The 25,153-nt window shown below is 40.8% G+C and overlaps 3 protein-coding genes across 17 annotated transcripts in view; 2 read left to right on the forward strand and 1 right to left on the reverse strand.

Annotated features, from left to right (window-relative positions):
- The window catches only part of LOC117576655 (tropomodulin), a 50,342-nt gene extending 30,970 nt beyond the window's left edge, over nucleotides 1-19,372 (forward strand). For 3 of the 15 annotated variants that reach the window (XM_052006647.1, XM_052006654.1, XM_052006652.1), the window contains exons 2-9: nucleotides 12,369-12,521; nucleotides 12,582-13,094; nucleotides 13,154-13,405; nucleotides 13,472-13,619; nucleotides 13,823-14,279; nucleotides 17,234-17,519; nucleotides 18,015-18,429; nucleotides 18,805-19,372. In XM_052006647.1, the coding sequence (XP_051862607.1) occupies nucleotides 12,369-12,521; nucleotides 12,582-13,094; nucleotides 13,154-13,405; nucleotides 13,472-13,619; nucleotides 13,823-14,196 (1,440 nt within the window). In that variant the 3' untranslated portion in view covers nucleotides 14,197-14,279; nucleotides 17,234-17,519; nucleotides 18,015-18,429; nucleotides 18,805-19,372. Of the gene's footprint in view, nucleotides 1-2,567; nucleotides 3,011-12,163; nucleotides 12,290-12,368; nucleotides 12,522-12,581; nucleotides 13,095-13,153; nucleotides 13,406-13,471; nucleotides 13,620-13,822; nucleotides 14,280-14,983; nucleotides 15,285-16,100; nucleotides 16,704-17,233; nucleotides 17,524-18,014; nucleotides 18,430-18,804 lie in introns of those variants that run through there. The other 12 variants (XM_052006656.1, XM_052006658.1, XM_052006657.1 and 9 more) reach the window with 10 other exon arrangements.
- Nucleotides 19,373-19,896: 524 nt separating this feature from the next.
- On the forward strand, nucleotides 19,897-22,335 carry LOC117576654 (sodium-independent sulfate anion transporter). The gene is made up of 2 exons (XM_034261594.2): nucleotides 19,897-21,678; nucleotides 21,739-22,335. Exons 1-2 carry the CDS (start codon nucleotides 20,043-20,045, stop codon nucleotides 22,308-22,310), a joined length of 2,208 nt encoding a protein of 735 aa, XP_034117485.1. The 5' UTR covers nucleotides 19,897-20,042; the 3' UTR covers nucleotides 22,311-22,335.
- LOC117576656 (uncharacterized protein CG45076) lies at nucleotides 22,334-23,287 on the reverse strand. The gene is made up of 2 exons (XM_034261609.2): nucleotides 23,147-23,287; nucleotides 22,334-23,090 (listed from the first exon to the last, which is right to left on the reverse strand). Exons 1-2 carry the CDS (start codon nucleotides 23,240-23,242, stop codon nucleotides 22,386-22,388), a joined length of 801 nt encoding a protein of 266 aa, XP_034117500.1. The 5' UTR covers nucleotides 23,243-23,287; the 3' UTR covers nucleotides 22,334-22,385.
- Between the last annotated feature and the right edge of the window lie 1,866 nt (nucleotides 23,288-25,153).

Genomic DNA, 25,153 nt, shown 5'->3' on the forward strand with positions numbered 1-25,153 from the left:
GGCCAAAGTCCTGTCTTATAGTCCTTTGCCGGGTGACTGCTTCGGCACTTCGCACTTCGCAATTCGCATTTTGGCATTCGTCGTCGTCGTCGTCGGCTGCACTGCGTCGGCATCGGCGTCGACTCGACTCACTCGACTGTCGGCTTTTAATGTGCATATGTGTGTGTGTGTGTGTTTTGGTGGCATCTTTTTTTTGCCGTTTTGGTTTTGTGTCTCGTTGCATGCGGAAATTGTTGTCGAACGCTGTTCGCCTAAGCCTGACACACAGGCCTAACACACACACAACACCAAAGAACACTTGTTTGGGTTTATCGAAACTTGTCACATCATATTGCAAATATTTAAAATTCGGTCCAGTCCCATAATATTGACACTCTCAGCTAAGCCGCAAAATTGTCGCCACCTTTTAATATTGTAAAACCTCTCCCACTTGCTTGCCTTCTTCCTTCTTCCTCCTCCTTCTCTCGTTGACCGAAAAACGTTGCGTTGATATGTTGACGCATTGGGGCACAAGCCGAAGAAGCCGCTGATGATGGTAATCAAGCTGGCGTCGTCTTTAGTTGTTGTTGCCTTTGCTGTTGCTGCCGTCAGTTGGTGTGACAAGTGGCAGTCGAGTTCTTGTGAGGCAGGGGAGGGGGGGAGACGGAGGCCAGAGCAGTTTGTTATTATTTAAATCAGGAAGTTGAAGAAATTTCCGTTCGCTACAGCAACAAATTGGCTGTAGGCAGCTGGCAGCTGACGCCACCAACTCTAGAGCTTCTAGCATCGCCTCCTGACGTCGTCGTCCTCACTTCCGTTTCGTGTTGTGCTGCCGTTTCCCTTTTGCACACACACACACACACATAGAGAGTTACGTGCCAGCCGACGTCAAGTCAATTAAATTTTTGTTTAAGTGATTTCAGACGCCATAAAATATCATCAGTCTCAGCTTGAGACTCTCTCGGTCTCAGTCTCAGTCGCTGTCTCCGTCTCCGTCTTCGACCTCATCTCCTGCTCCTGTCTCCTGTCTCAAGCTTTGTCGCGGTCTCAGTGTCTCGGTGTTTTTTGCAGGAGTCTGAGTCTGGGACTGGCCCAGGCTAATGAGAAATCGATGTGTCCTATTCAATTTGTTCAAATCCAATTTGAACATTGGTCGACACACCTTTCTCTTCTTCCGATCCCCGCTCACCGCTCTCAATTGGCATCCTGACGTGCTTTAGTTGCCTGTCGGCCGGCATGGCGCGCTTTTTAATGAGTTTTTATTGCGCTTCAGGTGTTTTGATTGCTGCGATTTTTAACTTGATTTACGCGCCTTTTGTGAGCCATTTGGCCTGGCCCACTATTGATTTTACAATTAAGCTACCCTTGCCACACACTCTCTCCTCTCGAGGAGGGTGAAGAAAGGGGAGCAGAAGGAGAAGGAGGAGGTTGTCTCAATTTCACAATGCATTTTGCATGTTTTCGCGTGTTTTGCGCATTTGTTTGTTAAAATGCCTTATAGCCAGGATGTGCTCGTATGTACATACGTTTACCCCGCCCCCGCCTCCGCCCCCTGTCTGTTTCTGTCTGTCGAGTGTTTGAGTGTCCTTTGTAGCAAGTTTTATGCGGCGCATCCTGTGCCCGCCTCGCTCGGCACACTGGATCCGCCTATTTGTAGTTGGTGTAGCAGCAAGCGAACGCTGAGCGCAATTTATGCGGTAATTGCTTTTTTAAGCGCTTCACATTTATCTTTTCGACACAAGTGAAATGAGTTTGCCCGTTGTTGCCTCATTTTTGCGTGTCTTTGTCGATTTGCCAGCAACAACAAACGTCGAATGACGACAACAATCATCAGTAGAAGAAGCTACAACAAGAGTTGAGTTAGGCAGCGGTAACAATGGCAACAATGCCAAAGACTTTTAGCCTGAACTACTTACAATGGCATTTTTATGACATCTTCTATGTACAATATTTGTCTGGCCCCCTGAAGTATGCAATGGAATTGCCGCTTGCGCCGTCTGCTTCTTCCTCGTCTTCGTTTTCATTTTCGTCTTCTCGCGCAGCTGACTTGGTGGTATAACATTTTATCCTAATTAATTAAACACAATGCAACAAACACTCAAAAATTACATAGATAAAAATTAATTTCAAATGAAAAATTGCTGTCAAAACTTTTCTTTTTTTTTTTAATTTATGCACTTGACATTGACTCATACTTATCTTAATGTGTGGGCCTGTTTTATAATTTGCAAATTATAGAAATTTACGAGCTTACGTTAAGTGGCCATAAAAATGATTCTTAATAAAAGTGAAAACACTTTTCATTACTTTGCATTTTCCATAATATTCATTTTACTATCATCTAAACGTAAACAGCTGCTTTCAAAATTGTCAATGCACTCAAAACTGTGGCGCTGCAGTGCTCCCTAAACTGCGCTCACATTTATATAAGTTGGCAGCTCAGCGTCAGCGTTGCCACTTATCCACTTTGCAAGCGGTATATTTCGTATATTCCCCAATTAAAATTTGGTATATTTGGAACTGGAAGTTATGGTCACGCTGGTTCAGTAGTAAAATTAAACCTGGTTTTACAATACACCTGGGTTTGCTTGCGTTTTTTTCGCACAAACACCGTCGCCGTCGTCGTTGTCGCTAACGTAGTCGTTTTTCGCGCTGTTTTTAACGTGTGAGAGCATTAAACAATTGCGCTGGTTGCAAATTGTTTACAGTACAGAACTCGGGTTAGTCGGAGAGCGACAAAACGAAACGAAAAAAAAACATCAAACACAACAAACAAATTTTGTAGGCCACAGCGAATTTCGATTCGTTTTGTGTGTGTCACGCCCAAACACAAATCGAAAAAACCGAACAAAAAGCAAAAAAAAAACCCCAATTGATTGTCGTGCGTGTGGCAAAAAGTTAAAGTTGGTGCTAATAAAACAAAAGCATTTACAAGAGACTGTGCGGCAAAACGAATAAAAACGAGACCTTGATAAAACATTTGTAGGAGACTCCTAAACAGCAAAAAATATAAATTAATACCGCAATGGAGGTTAGTAGTAATTGTATTGTTGTTGTTATTGTTGCTGCTGTTTGTTAGTCAGATTCATGTATGGAGAGTAAATTGTTGTTATGGCCACTTTAAATGTTTTTTCATTGATGTTTGCTGCTTTCCTTGTATGATTTCATTTCATTTATTAGTGTGGACAACAACAACAACAATGTATATAAAGCATTCCCTTTTCTCCCCTTCACTTCACTCAATTGAAGGCGGTGTATGAGTGAAGCGAGCAACGATAACGATTACGTCAGTGCGCACTCTCTCATACACACACGCACGCATGCCGTGCGCTCTTTTCTCATATTTAAGTTCTGGAGTTTGCGCTCTGGGGCGTTGTTGCTCTCTTCTCAATCGCTCTCTCGGACTCTACAGAGTGGTGTTGATGTTGTTGGTGTTCTGGTGATGATTATGCTGTTTGTGCTGGGTTCGCTTTAGGTCGCGTCATCCTCCTCCTCCTCTTCTTCTGCTGCTGCTGCTGCTGCAACCCTATTCATTATCGATTCCCCTATACACCGGCTATAATAAAGTAAATCTTGTTATTATATCATCATCACAAAGCCGCTTTCTTTTTCCTTCGTTGTTTTATGCTCGCTGTATCTCTTTTTCCTATTATATTTCGCATATTTTGTAATATCATCAAATTTGCATTTTATATAATTAACAGCTGTCCATTGTTGCTCGTGCTTATCAGCTCATGAAATTAATCATCGCACTTTAATGACGTTGACGCTCTGCTACCCAGTTAAATGAGTATCGAGAATATAAATATTGATTACCCCCTCCCCCTTTATGACTTATTCATCATGCATCGTTTATAGTAAATAGATAAGCGATGTTTGTTTTCCATACCCACGAACAGTCGTCGCCCGTATAACCTTCAGATAAGCTTACGGTACACGTTGATTATCCAAATTGAAATGTTTCACTCAGGTTTTGATCCCAGCTAATTACACAAAGTAAACATTCGCATTTATCGCTCGCTCTGGCTTAAGCCGCGATTTCTTGTCCCACAATTAAACCCTTTGAGAGGCGCCCACGCAAAAGCGTCAAAGCGCATTTAAGAGTCTTTTGTGCGCTTTAAGAGCTGAGCACACGTAATTAATCGCCTTTATTTGAACCGTTTGACGGCCATCAAAGCAAAAACATGAAAAGCCCCCACATCGAAATGGGGGCAGCCGCAAAAGACCAGCAAAAAAGACGGACAGAAAAGCGAAGAGCAACAACTAAAGCCAAAAAAAAAAAAAAAAAAAAATTGGCTATTTCCGGCATTTAATTGACGTTGTGCACACTAAAATTGTCGAAGACAAAACAAAAACGCAGAGAAAAACAAAAACTAGTTTGACTATACGAGTATATCTATTTCAATGTGTGTGTTTTTATTTAGATCGGCATGATGAGTAAACACCATGGATTACATGTGGTCCATAAAAATTGTAATTGTAATTCTCTTGCCACAGCCACAATTCTAAATTTACATACAGCAAATAGGTCAGTAATATAATTTATGAAAAGGTCAAAAAGGTCAGCTAAATAAACAAAAGCCAACGAAAGACAAACAACAATTTGAATAAACAGAAAAGAAAATAAAATGATTGCTCTGTTCAAGAGCTTGACAAGTAACTAGATAACGTAAGGCCAATGAATGCTTAATCTTATCTTGACAAAACTGACCATGGAGAACATGTGGGCTGATGACAAGATTTTCACGTATATTTTTGTATATTTAATGAAACATGTGAATGATATTAAGTGAGAGGGAAATCAAGAAAGATAATTAAGCAAACAGCTACAATGTCACTTTATTATTGTTACATGAATGAATGAATGTTCATTCTTGTATAAATCAGAACAATATTTTATTGAGAAGTTTCGACGGAAGCTGATCTCAGTTCTTTAGTTACTGCATTGCGTAGTTGTTATTGAAATTCAGCTTTAATTCACGAATCTCATGCTAACATACTAATTAGTTAACCTGAAATTCTGTTTAGTTAGAGAGCAACAAGTTATCATCATCATTATCATCATCGTATACCAAGAATCAACTGCTAATTGAATATCAAATACAAAAGGCAAAACGTATAAATATAGAAAAGCAAATGCAAATGCAAATAGACACATTTAAAGAGTTGAAAATATGCGTTTAATGTCATGACACTATTAAAGCTTTCATCTTTTTCATATTTATTTTTTCCGTTGGCTTCAGCTTTATCGCCTCAAACTGTCAGACAAACTTTGTACAAGTTGTTAGCCACTTAAATTTCGCTGTTAACAACATTGTCAAAAAAAAGAAGTATAAGAAAAGCGTAGAAGCATCTTAACGCTTTTCCTTTAGCGCATCGCGCAGTTGTCGTCGAGTTGAGAGTTGTTTTTTGGGTCGAAACTTTTTGGGGAGTGTTGGTGTTGCTGTTGTTGGTGTTTGTCGCAATGCAAGTTCCATAGAAGGCAGCTGCTTGGGCATATTTATTACTTGTGAATTTGGCTGGCTTTGTATACTTATTTTCATAAATTTCCACTTACTCATCTGGGTACTAAGATGAAATGAGCAGAGCATCGCTTTGGTGCGTCTTCTTATAACACGCTCCGTTAACCGTATTTGCCTTGGATGGGCATTACTTACTTCATCATTCGCTCAGCTCAAACTTTGCATAATTTTCATTTATTACCGCAACCATTTTTATCTCGCAAGCCATGAAATCTGCCACATAAAGCGGCATTTTTATTCCCAGGGAAGTGACTGGGCGGCCTGCCTGCCATCCAACCAAACCATGTTCCGGTCCACATCGGAGTCTGAGAGTTGGGGGGAGGGGGGTCTCCGGGTCTGCTCCAATTTATCTTACAAATTTAATCTTTTTACATAATTTTCTGTATGGCTTTCATGTAATTACCTGCTCACGTCCTGCCTCTGCGGACGCGGACGCGGACTTGGGAAAGTTTTCAGCTGCGTTACCTGTCAAAAGTTGTGCTCGTTACACATTCTCCATGTAGAGTTGCCTCCATATGTTGCACATACATACACATATAGATTTATCTCCACATTGCCTTTAATTAAATTCTCATTTCTTCTCTTTTCTCTCCTTTAATTGCAGGTAAGTGCCGTGTCAGGATGATGCAACTGAAGTGCACTCGAAACGATTTAAATCAATTCACTCCAGGCTGAGTTCAACATATACAATTTCTCTCTATATATTCCCTTTGTACACTTCCCTTGGATAACTTATCCAAAAGTCATATTTTTCTCTGTTTTGCTCTGCAACTGATTGCCTCACTGACTTATCTAGCGGGTGTTTTCTGTATTGTTTTTACTGCTGCAACTGCAACACGCGATTTATGCTGCTCGCGTTTTTTTATCGCATTGCATGCAATCGTCGCATTTGTGATTTCTGTGCACAATTCCGAGTCGATTACAACACCGTCGACGTTGTCGTGTCGCTGGCAATTGAATTCATCTGTGAGTGCAACTGTGGTTGCTTGCCACACGTTTGCGGCCAAAGTGTTGCCCAATTTAAGGGCAACTGTGTGGCATGCCACGTTGCAAGCATTTGCATAATTGCCGGCAACCACTCGTAATTGTGCTAGCTGCAATTGCAAATGTCAGCGCAGAGTTCTAACGACTTGAACTAAGAGCACGAGTTCATTCACCTTGCAACGTGCAACATGCAACACACGTTCAAGCTGCGTGCACGTTGTCATTGTGACATGTGCCTCTCTCTCTTTGACTTTTACCCAACGTTTAAACTATTTGATGGTGTATAAACAAGCCGCTTAATTATGGCCAGCCTTTGTCTATCTCTGTGTCTCTGACTGCTTTCTGCCTCACAGCAAGTCAACATTCAACAGCCACCGCCCAACGGGTCTCAACACTAATTTACATACACTCCTCAAACATTAATTTTCATTTGCTTTGCATAAAAGCCTACAAAGAAATTTGTGTTGTATTTTTTTTTTTAACATCCATTTTTTGTCTGCAACGCAGGCTGATTAACTTTCACTCGCAGTTCCCAACTATTATTAGCGTTCATTTGTTGTTGTCGTTGCTCTTGTTGTAAAACCAGAGCTGATTTTTTTTGTTATTGTTCCAGAAAATATTCCTGGGCACTTTTTTGTGGTCTCACGAATTTGTGCATTTTTATAGACAATGATTAAAACTGGGTAGCGAAGGAAAGAAAGTGTGCAACGAAAACAGACAGCGGGAGATTTATTTGTAAGCCGTCAAATAAAGAAAATATTAGTGTAAATATTATGATGTCATGTCGCGCTTTTCTGAAAAACTTCGTAGAGATTTGTTTGATAGTGTCAAAAAATGACAATGAAAGGGAGAAAACTACAATCTAATTGTTGTTTTGGATATCCAAAGAGACTTTTATATATATGTTGGTAATTCTCTCGTGCATTATTTACGGATATACAAATATAAACTGAAGCAATTTAAAAAAAATTAGGGTTATTATTATAGCTCTGGATTAGAACTGTAATAATAATAACTATAGTATTAAGGATTCCTGAATTCCGATCAAATACAAATCTTAGAAGTTATTGACAAAATACTATTGTATGGGGAAAACTCCTACTGTAATGGGGTCTTACTTGCTTTGACTGACAATCTAGTATATTTACAACTCAGTGGTATATTTTAAATACATTACTTTATTAATATAAAATAGTGGTATATTCATTTGGTATATTTTAATGTAAATACCGCACTTTTTGCTTCTATTCTCAATGTGATGCGCATATTTCAGTATCGATCACACTCGACTGCAGTTTGTTGCACTCGACACTTACGCCAGAGAATTACCCATATTCCCTTTCCTAATCTAAATCGAGAGTATATTTATAAGTCTGTCATACCCGCCTTAAGCACTTGTACTTGTTTTTTTTTGTTGTTTTGTGCATGCCCAAAAATGCGGCGACGTGACAAAAGTTGCGCACTTAAAATTCAAAGGCAAATGCAAACTACATAAATTTTGCGCACTTCATGACGGGCGGGCTGAGCACGCCTTCCTTTCCGCCTCCAGTGGCAGGCCAACAACCCCAAAGAGAGTGAGAGGAGGAGGAGGGGGAAGGAAAGTGAAGTAAGGCATTACTTAGTTTGGATGCTGTGTTTGTTGTGCTGCTTATTTGACATTTTATTGATGATCTGAACAAGAAATGCGTTGCACGTTTCTCATTTTGACTGAAATCGAGCAAAAAAAAAAAGAAAGATAGAAAAAAAACTGAAACCACAACAAGAGCAATTCACTCTTAGCACAGTCTGTGTGCTTGCGTCTGGATATAGCATAGTAAATTTCACTCTTTCTTGTCCATGTCTGTTTTTATATTTTTTGTTGCCAACATCTGTGCAAATGTTTTGTGACAAATCGAACCGCACAACTGATGAAAGTTTGCCCCAGTCTCTGTCTCTGTCTCTCTCTGTGTTGACTTGTGGCAAGTGCCAGTAATGACTTTAGTAGCCAACTAGCTGCCTTTCATTGTTGTTAATTTGCAAACTTGCACTGTCAATGCTAATGCCAAATGGCCTTAAGATATAGTATACGAGTATATATTACTTATTCAGTCGTTGCATTTAAGTTTTTTGTGCGTGCTCAATCAGGCGACAAACCATCATCAGATGCAACTCGAGAGTGAAGTGCATTGAAACGGCAACTGCTGTTTGCTATCTGCTATCTGGGTTCTCAGCTTACTTGAGAATGACCAATGTGGCCTCAACTTTCCAGCTGACTGCTGGCTAACAACCCAACCCAATGCTTCCCAGGGCCAAGTTCTCTACTCGTTTTTCTCTTCTAGTTTTATTTTCTTCTTTTTTGTCATGAGATGCTGTCAGTTGCATTGGAGCGTGCCTTCTGGGTTTATTGCTTAGTGCTATTGCCAGGCTATGCAAATTGCATAAAATATTGCAATGCTATAAAAGCATATTGCTGTTCACTGAATCACTGCTAGTTTTGCGGTGCAATGCCGGCTAAAGTTCCAGAAGGAACCCAGTGTGCATGGAAGCCACTAAAATGCTTTTCAATGCCTTTTGAATTGAGTTTAGGTTCAGCTGTCTCGCCCACAAGAAATCCCAGTTTACTGCACACATACATATGGCCATAAGCTGTACTACAATTGCAAGGGTAAAGAGGTTTCCCTCAGTGTCAGTATTTAGTTTGCATTCCACATCAAACTCAACCGTAATCCATTTCCACACACACGCACACCTTTTTGGTCTCCAGCAAATTTCCTGCTTCATGCTAATTGCAGATTTGTCTGGATGTGGTCATAAAACTGAGAGATAATTAAGATTTTTGGAATTTCCTGTCATGATTTTCACAAGTGCTACAATTTCCTGGTACAGCATCTGCTATCCGCTGCGCATCCTCAACCTCAACATCAACCTCATCTTCATCGACAACGCGCACTTCCTACTTGTCCATATTCGGTTGTGTTTGCACACATTTCCAGTGATTAGTCATTAGTCGCTAGTCGCTTTTCACCTGAGCTTGTGGGAGCAACAGCTCCTAATGTTGTGCGTTTCATGAATTTTCACAGTGTTTTTTCGCTTGGAAAAACGTGATCTTTACCGTGGTTTCAAACTGTTATTTTTTTTTGTTTTTTGTATCGCTTAATTAAATCAACTAAGCACCTTGGCCCACTTTTCCACTCACTGGTCACCGGTTGCCATTCGTTGCTGGTCAACACATTCATCTGTCATCCAGCAGCAACAAATGTGCAAATCACCGAAAATAGCAAAAGACATGTTTTGATTTTTTCGTACACACTTTTGTGGGTCGCACACGGCACCTGGTTAGACAAGCAGCAGCATTCATAGTATTCGTATTCGTATTTGTATTCGTTTGCGTATTCGAATGTCTCAATGTTGTGCTCCCGTTTCAAGGCCCGTTGCAATTAATGAGCCAAATCCCACTTGACGTTGGCTTCACACTCGGCACAAGGCTTTGGCTTCGCTAAATGGATCCGTTGACAACTCTGCAGCAGTGTGGAGTATCTGACAGATACATTTCGTTGCGCCACCTTGTTTATGTTGTTTACGGTGCATTTGCATGGTGGGTGACTCTGCTTGGCTTGGTTAAAACACGTTCTCGATACTCTATCTAGTACTAAAGATACAAATGTATCTGCCAGCTGCAGCTTAACTTCATTTGAATGTATTCCCTCTTTGAAGCGCATTAAATATTCGTTAGACATTTGATTTTCTCCAGCATTTCCCACTTATTTATCGCTGCTGGTTTTTTATCTGCCAAGCGAGTGCGTGAATCTCTCGAGTGCCATGAACTCAATTATTTTTGCAATTATAATTTTTTTCGTATTTTATTTTTGTGATTTTACAGCTGTGCGCTGTGCGCGGGGGGTTGTGAGTGTCAATGTGCTACCTGGCTTAGTTTTTAAGCTGGGAGGCGTCTTTAAAATTGAAATCCCATTCAGTTGAATTGTGACTTTGCTGCGTCATTGAAGTGCTGCCCAACTACAACTTTTGTTTGTGTTCTCTCTCTCGCTCAATTAATGAAGCCTTCTGCCCTCAATTGAAATGTCAACACACTCGTAACGCATAGCAAAGCAAACATATAAGCTGCCGTTAGATATCTGAACAAGGCTGACATAATAACTGAGTATTCAACAGCTTTATTGCCCTGCTGCCTGCCGCTTACTATAAAGTGGGTCAATCGAGAGCATTTAGCTGTACTGTCAGCGAGAATACTGCGAGTAGTAGTATTTGTATCTTTTGTATCTTGACGGCAGCATCTGCTGCACACACAACTTATAGCCAAACTTGGATACACATTTGAACATGGCCATTTACGTGAAGTTTTGCTAGCTCAACAGCAAGTAGTTGGAGTTGGAGTCGTTGTTGTTGTTGTTGTTCTTTGCTTCTTGTGGCATAGTGAAACCGGTTTCACTTAAATGGCGCACTGTGAAGTTGCAGTAAAGTAGTAGTGAGAAGAAGTACGAAAAGTGGTTTATGTTGTTAGTCTCGCTTCCTGGCGCACTCGTCATTTGCTCTTTAGCTGCCTGCCCTCGAAAACCAGTTTTTGATCGTCTTTTGATTTGGCTTATGCCTAACTGCCCCCACTCCTCTCCTCTTTACAACCTGACTGTTGTTGGGGTTTGAGTTCACTTCGGGTTCAGTTGGGCTCGGTTCAGTTGGTTTGTTGTTTGCTTGGGTCACGCTTTAATAGAACTATGAGGCTTCCCCAGGTCCGCACAATTATTTTTATGTAAATTATACATAACATCGTCTCTTACTTAGTTTGTTTTTCTTTCACGTTTTGCGTGTCGGCGATTTCCTGCCCTCAGCTCTTTAAGCCACAAACAACAACAAATTTATCTGTTTCTGACTTGACTTTATTTATTTAAGCGTGTCTTGGCATTTTTATTTTAATTTCCAATTGCCAGCTATAAATCTCAGTCGCTATCTTTTCCCACAGCTGACTTGAGTCGAGTGAGCAGCAGCAGCAGCAACAGCAAATCAATCGCTCAACTTGGCTGCCTGCTTGGTTTGGCTTGGCTTGCTTTACTTTTGTTTATTTATGGCCCTTTGCCCTTGTCTCTGTGCTGTGTGCTGTGTTGGGCTTCGATTTCATGCTCATCGCTCTGGAGTGGAAGTCATTTAAGTGCAGACAACGTTCGTGCCACACTTGGTTGCCCCCGCTAGTGCAGAGCTTTTAATGTATGCGCCTAATTTACATTGCCACCGATTGTCGATTACGCCAACTCGACTCGAGAGCTAAAGAGAGAGACTCACCACTGACTCACTGGCTCACTGACTGCCAACTGCGCCTCAACACAACACAACTGAGTGGCAGTTGTAGCGATTGCAGCAGCAGTTGCTTTGGCTCAAACCGCTGCGGCGCGTCAAGCAAATGTTGCACGAGCTGTCGCGATTTTTAGTTGTTGTTGTTGCTAGTTGTGTGTTGCCCAGTCTCGCGTGGTCTGCACCTCAATTCGGTGTCTTGTGTCTTGTGTGTGCCAGTCTGTGCTGAACAACAGCCCCGGTCGCATTCAAAGCCGCGTTCATTCGCTTTATTATTTGCTGCTCGTTGTCGATTGTCCATAACGCGCATAATTGGATTTGCATTTAGTTATTTTTGTGATTGTTTATTTGTTATTTTGCTTTATTGATTCTCACTATTCTCTGGTGGCACAATAACAAGAAGTATTTTTGCCATGGAGAGCATTGTGCCTGTGGCCGAGTTTCAACAGATCAAGCTGCGCCCAGTGCCAAAGGTTAAACGGCGTGCTCCACAGCCGCCAGCCAGCCTCAAGTTGCATAAAAATGTGCGAGACACACCCCAAAGAGAAACATTAATTAAATTCGCAAACTAATCAAATTGAATTTCTTGTTTGTGCTTTGCAGACTTCGTCCACAACAAAGACAACCACGCTCACCACGCCGGCCAAGCTGTATGGCAAGGACTTGAGCGAGTACGATGATGTGGATGTGGAGAGCCTGTTGGCGCAACTCTCGCCCGAGGAGATAACCATACTGGCCAAAGAGGTTGATCCCGATGTAAGTATGAGACATAGCTATCAAATAAACTCTGTTGCTCATTATTTGTTACACTTTCAGGACAACTTCCTGCCGCCAGATCAGCGCTGTGGCTATGAGTGCACCAAGGAAGCCACCGGGCCGCTGAATCGCAAACAGCTCATCGAGCACATCAACAAGCAGGCCATCGAGACGCCCGATCAACCGGAGTTCGAACCCTACGTGCAGGGCAAGGTGCGTGGCAAGAAGTGGGTGCCACCGCCACGAGATGCGCGTGAAATTGAGGCAGAGGAACAGATCGCCATCGATATGGGCGAGGAGTATGAGCATGCGCTGAACGATGCCACGCAGGAGGAGATCATTGATTTGGCTGCCATTCTCGGCTTCCACTCGATGATGAACCAGGATCAATACCATGCCTCGCTACTCAACAAGGGACAGCCGGTTGGCTTGGGCTGGGATGGCATTACAAAGTCCACACAGCAAAAGCTGTTCCCCAGTGATCCGCCCAACAGCACAGACGTTGAGGAGTCGATTAAGCGTGTCAAGGACGACGACAACAAACTGATTGACCTAAACTTGAATAACATTAAGGTGAGCAGGAAATACTTTACTACTTTTTGAAGGGTATTAATGATGTATCTTTATTGTAGAATATTTCGGATGAGAAGCTCGAACAATTGTTTGCCGCACTGCCTCAGAATGAACATTTGGAAGTTCTATCGCTGACAAACGTCGGCCTGACCGATAAGACAGCTCTCCTGCTCGCCGAAGCGATCGAGAAAAGCAAAACCCTGAGAGTATTAAATGTTGAAACGAACTTTATCAGTCCGCCCGTAATTGTCAGGCTGGTGCAAGCCCTGCTCAAGTGTCACACCATCGAGGAGTTCAGGGCCTCCAATCAGGTGAGTTTACTTACTATTTAAAAGACTAAAAAAACAACTGATTACATTTTGTATTTCTTTCCTTAGCGATCTGCGGTGCTCGGCAACAAGATTGAAATGGAGATCACCAATTTGGTGGAGAAGAACTCATCGTTGCTGCGACTTGGCTTGCATCTGGAGTTCAACGATGCCCGTCACCGTGTCGCCGCCCATCTGCAGCGCAACATCGACAGAAGTAAGTTGGCCGTTGCCATTGGCAACAATGCATCTCCTTCCCGCAACATTTGCAGATTCTCAACGTTGGTTCGACTCCGTTTTGCCGCTCCGCTCGCTAGGCTCGCGATTCCCTCTAAATAACTTTCCACAAGTTTTACAAATAGCTAAACAAAATAGGTCTTCTCATATTACTCGTGTGTTGTATACCTTATTCGCGTTTAGGTGAATTGCAACAAGGTACGTTAGCTTCCCGCGCCGCCACATCGCCATTGCCATCGTCATCCCCATCTACATCAACATATACTGCATCTGCATCTACATGCACATCTCGCACATCTGAAGCCAACCACATCTCACCCACCAGGGTGAAGAGTCTGGCTGCTTTCGAGCAGTTTGTCAAGGCTCGCACTTGGACTAATGCAACAGATTCTGCTCATGTTTTGTCATCAGGGCGCATTGCGCGCAACCAACAGGTGGCATCCGCATCCGCTTCATCTGGAGCAGCAGCAGCAGCTGCCGATGGCATCGAAGTGATTGCCTCCACATCGTCGGCTGCATTGGGCCTCTTGCGCGCTGGCAATGAGAAGGAGATCTAAAGCGTTTCGTTTCGCGTTTGGTAACCGAAAATGTTGTTGCGTTAGTTCTTTATTCCCCTGTTTCATTTTCATGTGGTAACAAGGTAAAAACTATCGTATCGTTCGTGACTCCAACAATCCAGACGTCGTTCTTTGGCATCTCGTTTCGTTTAGCCTTTTTAACATCAGCATACGCTCACTCTCGTTATCGTTATCGTTCACTTTCTCGTTATCGTTCTCGTTATCACCTCTCGTTACGTTGCGTTACTCGTTATGTAATTCACCTCGACTCGTATCTAAGTTGAGCTTACTCACCTCATCAACTTCATTGTCAGCAGCGTCTTAACTTAATATATCTATATATATAATTTAATCACTTTTACTTAATTTAGTTAAACAAATTGCTAAGTCAGTCTTACATTTTAAGTCAGATGTTTTTACGAGTGCGCCGAATCATTCTTCACATCGGCTTCCCTCTCTTTATCTCTCTATCACCATAATTATGATGTGTGTACAGTTCCTTTGTCCCCCTCCAAAGCAAAGAAAAAAACAACGAAATTCCTCTGTATCTATCTGTCTAGTCGCTCCTTGTTTATAGTTCAAATTGACTTGTAATTACCATAGACAAAATGATTCGATTGATTTGCATTATTAACCAATTATTTGTTATATTTAAAATCCACAACAAAAAAAAAATTGAACAAAACTGTTTTGTCCCAACTCGACTGTAAATTAAACAACCCACCAAAACAACCAACCAACCAATCAAAACAATCGACAACAACAACAACAACACAACGATCTGCAGTTGTTCGCGTGCAAAAATTGAAACCGAATTTGCCGAAATTGATATTGCCCAGCAACGAGGAGATTGAACGTGAGCTGGGCCGATCTGGTTATGGCTCGGCCACGCCCTCGCCGTCACCATCGCCATCCCCATCGCCACAGCCACCGGCGGACTATGATGTGGAGGTCGATCCCGACAACATGGTCATACGCGGTGGCGGCGATGCCTACGATCCAGAGATCGATCCCGATAACATGGTGGTGCCGGGCAGTCGTGCCGTAACGCCCAACTACGACGACGAGGGCGTCTATCAAGCGCACACGTGAGTGAAGCCATCACAGCCACAGCCACAGCAACCACCACCACACCATCAGCACACAGCACAGGGAGCGGAGTCCGCCCAGACACCAACCACAAAAATGTACAGACAGTCAAACTCAAAAAAAAAAACCCCCGCCGCCAGCCACCTCGCCTTACCTGCTCCGTTGTAACGTTGTTGTTATTACGCTCTTACTTTTGAACCACCAACAAATTGTGTTTTTTTGTGTTTTGACCATGGTGTAAAGTAAAGCCTCGTCCCCCCACAACCAACAAATCAAACGTCTTGCAGACCAAGAACGTGTAACGTGTATATAAAAACTCAACTCAACGCAACGCAACTCGTACTCCACACAATATTTTATACAAAGAACTATTACTTATAATTCTCAACATTCATCGATACTAGCTCGTCTTTAGATGTTGTCGTCATCATATTGATTCATTTTGTATATAACTGGGACACCATGCAACCACAACACCGCCATCAGCATCAGCTGTGCTACTAACCGACCTTCTCCCCCCAAAAAAAGCCGTCGAACAGCTCCTAAAATCTTCTCTTCAACGAAGCTGTTCTACGCATTCAGTTTTTGTATCTGTACTTTTTTTGTTCTCCCTTAAGTCTATACTTTTTGTGACCCACCCAAAAAAAAAAAAAAAAAAAAAAAAACAAAGTCAGTATTCCGACTCCGATTCAGATTCAGATTAAAAAATGCGCTTTACATTATAATTTTTATTTTTCGTGTTTCGTCTATTTTCATTTGTTTTATGTGTATTCTTTCTTTCTCTCTCCCAATCTCTCTCTGTTTCTCGTTTACAGTAAGAAAAGATCTTGAGTTACGCCTGCAGTTCAGATTTTTCAATAACCTGCAAAGAAAATCAACAAGAATTCAATAGGAGCGAAATCGCAGATAAAAAACAAAAGAGAATTTAAAACTAAATCAAAGAAACAATCAAAGCAACTAAAAACTAAACAAACATTTTTAAAGAGTTTTGTAATTTTAAAAAAGAAGAAAACAATCAAAAGATAATTAAAGTTGAAAAGTGTAAAAAAAATATATATAAAATCGAACAAAAAGCAAAAAAACACAATAAGAAACAGCAGCTGCAAATGCTCGCGACAAAAAAAAAATATATATATATATGTTAGAGAGACCAAGAAGTAAATAATATAAACTATATACACATACATATACACATATACTACATATTTATAATGCGCAGAACGAACCATATATATGTAAATATATCTACGATATGAAAGAGGAAGGCAATGAAAGAAAATACTATATAGAGAAGAGAAGTCACATACATATATTTTGAAACTGATTTACGACAAAAGTCTCACAGCAAACAAAACAAAATAAAAAGCAAACTCTTTAGGCGTAATGTGTATAATTTTGTCTAATTAATTAACACACAGGTATCTATGAACAATACGCTACGATATATAATTCAGTTATAAATATATACAATATAAATATATTCTAATCATGTTTGCAAGCGTCGCCGAAGATTCGCCTAACCCAACAAGCATTTTCGAATTGGCCAATATAGCATATATAGCCCCGATATACTCGTATATATAATAGCGACGCGCTTTTGCAGTATAGAGACAATGCGAATGCGAATTAAAATCCTTTTAACTCCAAAGACTGTTAGCGTACTGATCTTTTTTGTACTACCCAAAAAAAAAATGAAGAAAACAACTGCAACCTAAATGTATTCTCATCAGATCAGTCATGCATTTGCATCCTTATCTTTTAGTTTTGAACAAATTTATCATTGTTTTGCATGTGATTTTTTGAGTATTATTATTATTATTAAGTTCTTTGTGGCATGCAATCTACACAAATCGCACAACCTTAACCCTCTTCCATCTGCTTTTTGTTATTCTACTCACACGTTGCTATCGAATATGAACAGAGCTCTAATGAACTTCTCTTCGTATAGGAATTAAACTGCGATGTACATTTTTAAGTGAAACTAAAAATCGAAAAATAAACAACAAGAAATCAACAAATAACTGCAATAAACAAATAAAGAAATTAAATGTAAAATCAATATAAACAAATAGCAATATCAACAATATGTTTATGCTTTTTTATAATTCAAAACAAAAACAAAAAATCAATAAAAACAATAACAACAGCAACAGAAAAAGCAGTGCCAAGCAACAACAACCAAACTACATGAAAGTGTAGCCTACTTTTCAGCGTCAAAAACCATATATTGAACAGTTGGTACCAAAAAACTATTTCTCAGCTCGATTTGTTGTTCGTGCCACAGCTTTGCCAACCGCCGCCAAAAACTTTAACAAAATTCCCAACTAATTGCAAACTAAACTTCCTCCCCCGAAAATTTTCCCAACTCTGCCCGAAACTAATGCGAAAAAAAATATGAAAACTACTAAAACTTAAGACTCTTTATGCTCGAAACTTTCCTGACTTGAGAGCAGACTTTTTTGCTGACTACTAAAAACAAAAAAAGAAACTATAGAAGTGTCTTTGCCACAAAGTTGAATGTTTTTACCTACTTGATTGATTGATTGATTGATTGATTGAATATTTGACATATTGTTGTAAACTTTGTATTTTGTATAACCCGAAAATAATATTAATCGATCCCTTTGTGCAACAACTTGACTAATCACATATTTGTATTTGTTTCTCTTCTCTTCCCCCAAATCCCAATGTTTCTCTCTTTGTTTCTCTTCTTTCTCTATGTCTTACAGTACGTGTGAAACGCCTGAATCAGCGTAAATAAAAAGACACAATCAAGCAACAACAAGAGCAACAACAACAACAATAAGAACAACATCAAGAATTTGTGTGTCTCTGTGTGTGTGTTTGTTTCTATTGTCCAACTTTCTACTAATTACCAACAAACCAGCAACACCACCACCAACAACAACAACATCAAGAACAACACCAATTGAAGAAACAACAACTGCAACAAGATTCTACAACAAAACCAGCTATGTGATTTCCCCCCTCCTCTTGTAAAACAACAACAATTGCAACAACAACACCGAAAACAAGAACAACAACAACATTGAACCCAGACCCAGACTACACCCACCAAAAAAAACAACCAACCAACTAGCCAACCAGCCGCAAACTAACACCGAAGAATGATGTTAACATGCAGTACGTAAAGTATCTGATATCTGTTAGCTACATAAAGTATCTATAAGGCGTCAAATTGAATGTAGCTTATAAGTAGCTTAGCAAATATTTATAGCACAACTTAACAGGTCTCTCCTCTCATATCAATCAACTCTTCTTGTTTTTTTTTTTCTTTCGTTTTACTTTATTTTTAATATCAACTTTAATGTTGACACTTGAAATCAGCTGCAAGTGTTTATCGTGCGTCATGACTCGTTTTATAAATATATATAATATATATACGCATAAGTATTTAACCATTCTTTTTTTGATCCGCTGTTGGTGTTGCGTCTCTTAACATTTATGATTATATTTATGAATCTGTACTAAAATGCATTTTATGAATTCTTTTTACAGTTGGTCGCCAGCGTCGTATGGGACATCTGAGCAGGAATTATACCATTGGCGTTTGGCAATAGGCACCGAGACGTTCTGGAGCATCTGGGCTGACTATTACCATATACTCATCTATGTATACATCCTATACATGCTTATATGATTATTATGTAGCTTATACATACATATGTACGTCGTCATCGTCGTTGTTGTTGTTGTTGAGACGCCCTCGCACTCAGCTGGTTGCTCATCTTTTGTTCAATGTTTGTTGCGTTCGATCATTTTACTTTAATTTATTTTTACAAAAAGAAAATTCTTTTATTTTTTTTTTTTGGGCCACAATTTATGGGCTCTGTGTTTGGTTATCATATGCCTAATCATTTGTTTGTTATTCGAGTTATGCAAATGTTTGTTGTCACACACACACCAACACACACACAGATAAACACTTACAAATTAAATTCATGTTATCTCAATACGATACACAAACAATTGGCATTACAACAATAACCAAAAAAACAAAAAGAAATTGAAAACCGAAAAAGTAAAAACTCAAGCAGCTTTTATTGTGTCGAACCCTTAAACAAAATATTCTTTCCTTAAGCAAATTTGTCAATTGTTGTTCAGATTTACGCTGCAGATTTTTAATTGTTGTTTTTTATTAGATTCGGGTAAAATCAAAATTTTATTTTAGTTTTAATTAATGCTGCTGCACACTCTGCAAGTGCTTGAGCTTATATTTACACATGCATACACATACATAATACATAATACTACTTTATATATTATATATACATACAAATATATATACATATATAGCCATGGTCTCTGAAACAATTCACTGCTATTGAATTATAAAATTGCCTAAACATAATATTACAACTATGTTAAAATACGCATAAAACATAAACAAAACAAACAAAGAAACGGATACAATTTGTATATTGTAATGATATATCTTACTTTATATGATCTGATATAATGCAATGCTTTTAAAATACAATTTTTAAAAATCATCATGTAAAAAACATTAAAATTAAATAAACCAAAAAAAATTTAAAAATAATCCACACGACTATTTCTAATCAGGAAATCAAATTCCAGCGGCGACAATAGAAAATAGTTGTTAAAACCAATATTTGTGCGCGCAATTTGTGTGCAATTGATTAATGGAAAATTTGTGGCATTTTTGGTGACAGCTGTGCCAGTTGATTCGAGTCAAACAAAGATGACGATGATTTATCTGAACTGATCTGATTATGCGTATAGCCCAGAAGTGTGGCCGAAACAAACAACCGATATCCCGTTTCCACATTGACGCCGCGATAAGTGCTCGACATTCAACACCAGTCGCACAGCATCCGGCTTTATCAGTTAGTCGCCAACGGGCCAAGTTAACAGTCGCAGTTAGCGGACAAGTGAAGAAGTGTGCCACAATGTCCACACTCGAGAACGAGGTAACTTTCCGCAAGCAAGCGGAAGTGAATCAGAATCTAGAGGCGCAATTTCGCAGCTCCTCAACGGACTTTATACTGCTCACCGATCATCGCACCTCCAAGTATAAGAGTCTCGAGCAACTCGAGGCAGCCAAGCAGGAAAATGAGCCAGCTCCTTCGTGTTGTGCCAACTACCTGAGGAATACATTTCGCATGAAGACACTGAAGAAGCGATTGCCCATCATTGGCTGGCTGCCCAAGTACAACAAGGCGGATGCCTTTGGCGATATTATTGCTGGCTTCACCGTGGGTCTCACAGTGATTCCTCAAGGTTTAGCCTACTCCGGTGTCGTAGGACTGCCGGCAGAGTCGGGTCTCTATGGCTCCTTTTTGGGCTGTTTTGTGTACGTGCTGCTGGGCACTTGCAAGGATAATACGATAGGCAGCACAGCTGTCGCCTCCTTGATGACATTTCAGTTTGCTCGCGGTTCCTGGGCACGTTCGGTTTTGCTCACTTTCCTCACCGGTGTAATTGAGATACTAATGGCAATCTTTAAATTGGGCAGTTTGGTGGAGTTTGTGTCGGGTCCTGTGAGTGCAGGGTTCACCAGCGCCGTCTCCCTGATTGTGCTCACCTCGCAGATGAAATACATACTCGGTGTGAATGGCGATGGTGCATCGTTCCTGGAGAGCTGGATTAACATGATCAGCGACATCAAGAACATACGCATTTGGGACAGTTGTTTGGGTTTCGGCTGCCTAGCGCTGTTGCTGATCATACGCAGTCTGAGCAGGTTTCGCATTGGACCCAAGGAGAAATCGGAACGCAGCCAGCTGCAGCGTGTGATCAACGAGGTGATCAAGTTTCTGGGCGTCACACGGAATGCATCGGTTGTGATTGGTGCCACTTTGATAGCCATGTATCTGGAGGGTAATGGCAGCAATCCATTTGTGCTCACCGGCTACATTCCACCGGGACTACCGACGATTTCGTTGCCGAAATTCTCCATCGAGGCGCAGCCGGGCAATGCGACTGCCGGAATTCCGGCAGTGCCTGGCGAAAGCTTCTTCGAGATGGTGCACACTTTGGGCTACGGCTTGATTATTGTGCCTATTATTGCTCTACTGGAAAACGTTTCCGTCTGCAAGGCTTTCGCCAAAGATCGTCAGATCGACATTAGCCAGGAGTTGTTTGCCACAGGCGTAGCCAACATTGCTAATTCCATGGTCAGTGGATATCGCAGTAATGGCGGCTTGGCTCGCTCTGCTGTTAATAATGCCAGCGGATGTCGCACTAATATGTCCAATTTATATATTGGCATGATTGTGGTGATGTCAATCAGCTACCTCACCGAATACTTTTACTTTATACCGAAAGCTGTGTTGGCTTCCATCATCATTTCCGCTGTTGTTTTCCAAATGCAATATCAATGTGTTATGCCCATGTGGCGCAGCAAACGTGAGTTTCGATTGCTTCACCAACTTTATCCTTACATAAATTATTAATTTCTTTATTTAGGCTCCGATCTTGTGCCTGGCGTGTTTGCTTTCATCACCTGCCTGGTGCTTCCTTTGGAAATTGGCATCACTGTCGCCATCGGCGCTAATCAACTCTACATACTTTATCATTCAGCAAGACCCAAAGTTACTCTTGAGCAGCTGGAAACGGAGCAGGGCATTAAGTTCGTAAAGATTACACCCGATCGATGCTTAATATTTCCCTCGGTGGAGTTTGTGAGGAACATGGTGCTCAAGTCTGGCAGCAAGACAACGCTTCCTGTGGTCATCGATTGCACATATATTTATGCTGCTGATTTCACCGCCGCCAAAGTCATCTCCTCCATGGTGGATGACTTCCGGCGGCGCCAGCAGAAGATTATATTCTTCAACCTCAAACCGAGTGTGGTCAGCATCTTTGAGGGACTCAAGACCAAACTGGTATTGTGCTACAACATGCATGCCCTCAACCAGGAACTGCTGCCAAATTCCACAGAGAATCTTTCGCGTTCGGTGGACTCTTTGGACATTGAGGGCGGCACAAGTGAGTGTGTGAGCATGACCAGCACTAGCACATTATCCCTGGCCAAATAATAAGTGACTTATAAAATCAAATATATCTTAAAATGTAATTTCTTAGTGGTAATAAAATATAACTTTTAAAACAGCTTAGTGTAGCATATGACGACGTTGCAGCTTAGCGCGAATTTCAGTCATGCGACGCTCTCGTGTTGCACGCTGCTTGGCTTCTTGAGCGGCACAGGCAGCGTGCTCCGCTGCCTTCTTTGTACTCTTGTAATCGGTTCGTGCCACATCCAGTTGCCGCAGCAACAACTCCACTCGCTTCTTGGCTGCCTCCACAAGCTGTTGCTTCTCAACCAACTCTTGCTGTGCACCATTCGCTGCCTGATCCGAGTTGTGCACATTTGCCTGGGCATTCCTCACAGCTTCTGCCAAGGTCTTAACTTGCACGCCCGCCTGCTTGGAAGCCTGTGCGGCAGCATTGCAGTTGCCTTGGGAACTCTGCAAGGATGCAGCCTCCTCCTGCACAACCAGCTCACCCTCACGCACCTCTGACTCCAATTGTTCAACGATTTGCTGTTTGCCTGCCAGCGCAGCCTCTGCTGCTTTAGCTGCAGCCAACGCTTTATCCGCCAGCTGAATAATAACTTGATGCGCTGCATTTTCCGCAGCTGGCAACTGTGCATCCGATGCGGCTTTTGCCTCTTGGGCAGCTTTAATGGCAATGCTTGAGGCCTTGTGCTTTGAGCTAACTACTTTAATATTACAAGTCTCTTTAGCACCTTTGCTCTCCTCCATTGAATTGCCACAGTCATCAAATACCAAATTGGATGCGTCCATTGGCTGTGTGTCCTGTGAGTTGGTCAAATTACTAAAGCTTCTCAATGAAGTAAGTATTTCCAACTTACCTTCTCCAACTTATAACCAATAGTAAGCGAAATCATTGGCACAACTAACAACATTAAGAGTACAAGCTTTCTTACACATTGTTTTTGCAGAATCATTTCGTATGCTTTCAGTTAATATTTTTCGTTCATTGCCAGCTGAACAAAATATTTGATTTAATTTTGCTCACAACAGAGCTTGGAGATTTACGTAAAATGACAAATTCCCAATGCGTTACGAGTCCTTGGCATTGATATTAATTGTAAGCATCCTCCTGATGGCCAATGTCAATCCTGTGTGTGCTCGCAGATTCCACTATCACCACAAGAGACAAAGATCTGGCCTCGATCCAAACAGTAAGCCTTCATTTTGTAGAATTGACCTAAACTCCACGAAAATGGCCTCGAAGGCTGCGGATGAGGCTAAAGCTGCCAAGGAAGCACAGCCCTGCGCCAGCGAAGAAGCCGAACAACGTGTCATGAAACAAATGGCGAATAAAGCCGAGCAGGCGGCTAAAGCTGCCGAGGTGGCCTTAAGGGGAAGAAAGTTTCTACTTGAGCAATTAGAAGTCAGTCAAAATGAAACGGTTGAAACAATTGAGGGCGTTCAAATTGCTTTAAAAAACAGTCGAGAGAGTATGGAAACAATTGCTCTTATGAACACCCAAATCAAAGAGACAATAGAGGAAATGCAGTGTTTACAAGATGAGGCCGAAGCGAATCTTGCCAATTTTAAAGAAGTTTCTGATATTATTAAAAAAGATGTGCAGGAAAAGCAAGAAGTACTATCACATGCAGAAGAGCGGTCATGTTATCTGAAGGATTGCTTTATAAAAGCCAAAGAGGATCTAGAACGCACAGAGGTCATTGCCGAGCAGGCAGAGGAAGCGGCGAGTGAGGCACAAGAAAGAATCAAAGCTGTGCATGATGCGATTGAAAAAATAAAAAGACTTAGGAGAAAAGATAGCAAATCGTTGAACAATATTTTCATAAGGCTTATTAAAAAATAGTTCTCTTTAACATCCTTAACATTTGTTAGAATAATAAAAACAATTATATATTTTGTATTAAATTTCATGTAAGAAATACACTTTTAAAGCTGTAATTCGACAATATCCTCAACAATTTACAAAGGACTACAAATTGCAATGACCCACCTCGAAATATTACAAGTGTTGGATTCTTATATGACGCCAATATACTTGATTACCTATAGATAGAGCTAATTTATATGATCCCCGAGAGCTATATCCCTTAAGGATACGTCAGGATTTGATCGAGATATTAATAATTTTCGTTTTCTGAAATTACCTGATTAGTTGCCCCTAAAAGTATGCAACAGAATCAAAGAATTTCAAAGATTTTTCGTATGAAAATTTGTTTAACATTTTTACAAGGGGGAGGCATGGCAAATGTTGCCAATCTGTCAAAATCGTTGATATCTCGGCCATTTGAAGGACTATCGGGATGTCCTTTGCACCATTGATTGATCTCATATATGAAAGCTGATTGTGAAATCAAAAGGACGAAAGTCCTTTCAGGAGCCGAGTTACAAGGACTTTTTACTATTCAGAAAATAGGCTATAACTCGGCCATATCCTTTCTGATCCTGACAAATCATATGTCAATCAGCTTGTATTAACAAGTCCTATCAACTCGCCAAAGGACATTAGAATCATCCTTTTAGTTTTCGAGATATCCTGGATTTTATGATTTTCAACAAGTTTCGTTGACCATCTAACTGAAATTTTTCAAGTGTTAGATTTCTATTTAACCCGTACAAATTTGAACGGCAACCTAAAGAACCGTTGTTTGTTAGCTCAGATAACTATATCCTTTAAGGATCCGTCAGGATATGGTCGAGATATTGATCATTTTTGTTTTGGTTCGTACATCTTTGGTTCCACCTAAAAGTATGCAATTATAACATATTTTCATTAGCTAAAATTACTATTAGTGGCATCCCCAAAAGTATGCTATACTTAATTGAAAACTTATTACTAAATATCAAAAATGCTTGTTTTACTTACC

Source organism: Drosophila albomicans, chromosome 2R (genome assembly GCF_009650485.2).
Source record: "Drosophila albomicans strain 15112-1751.03 chromosome 2R, ASM965048v2, whole genome shotgun sequence".
Taxonomy (NCBI): Eukaryota; Metazoa; Arthropoda; class Insecta; order Diptera; family Drosophilidae; genus Drosophila; species Drosophila albomicans.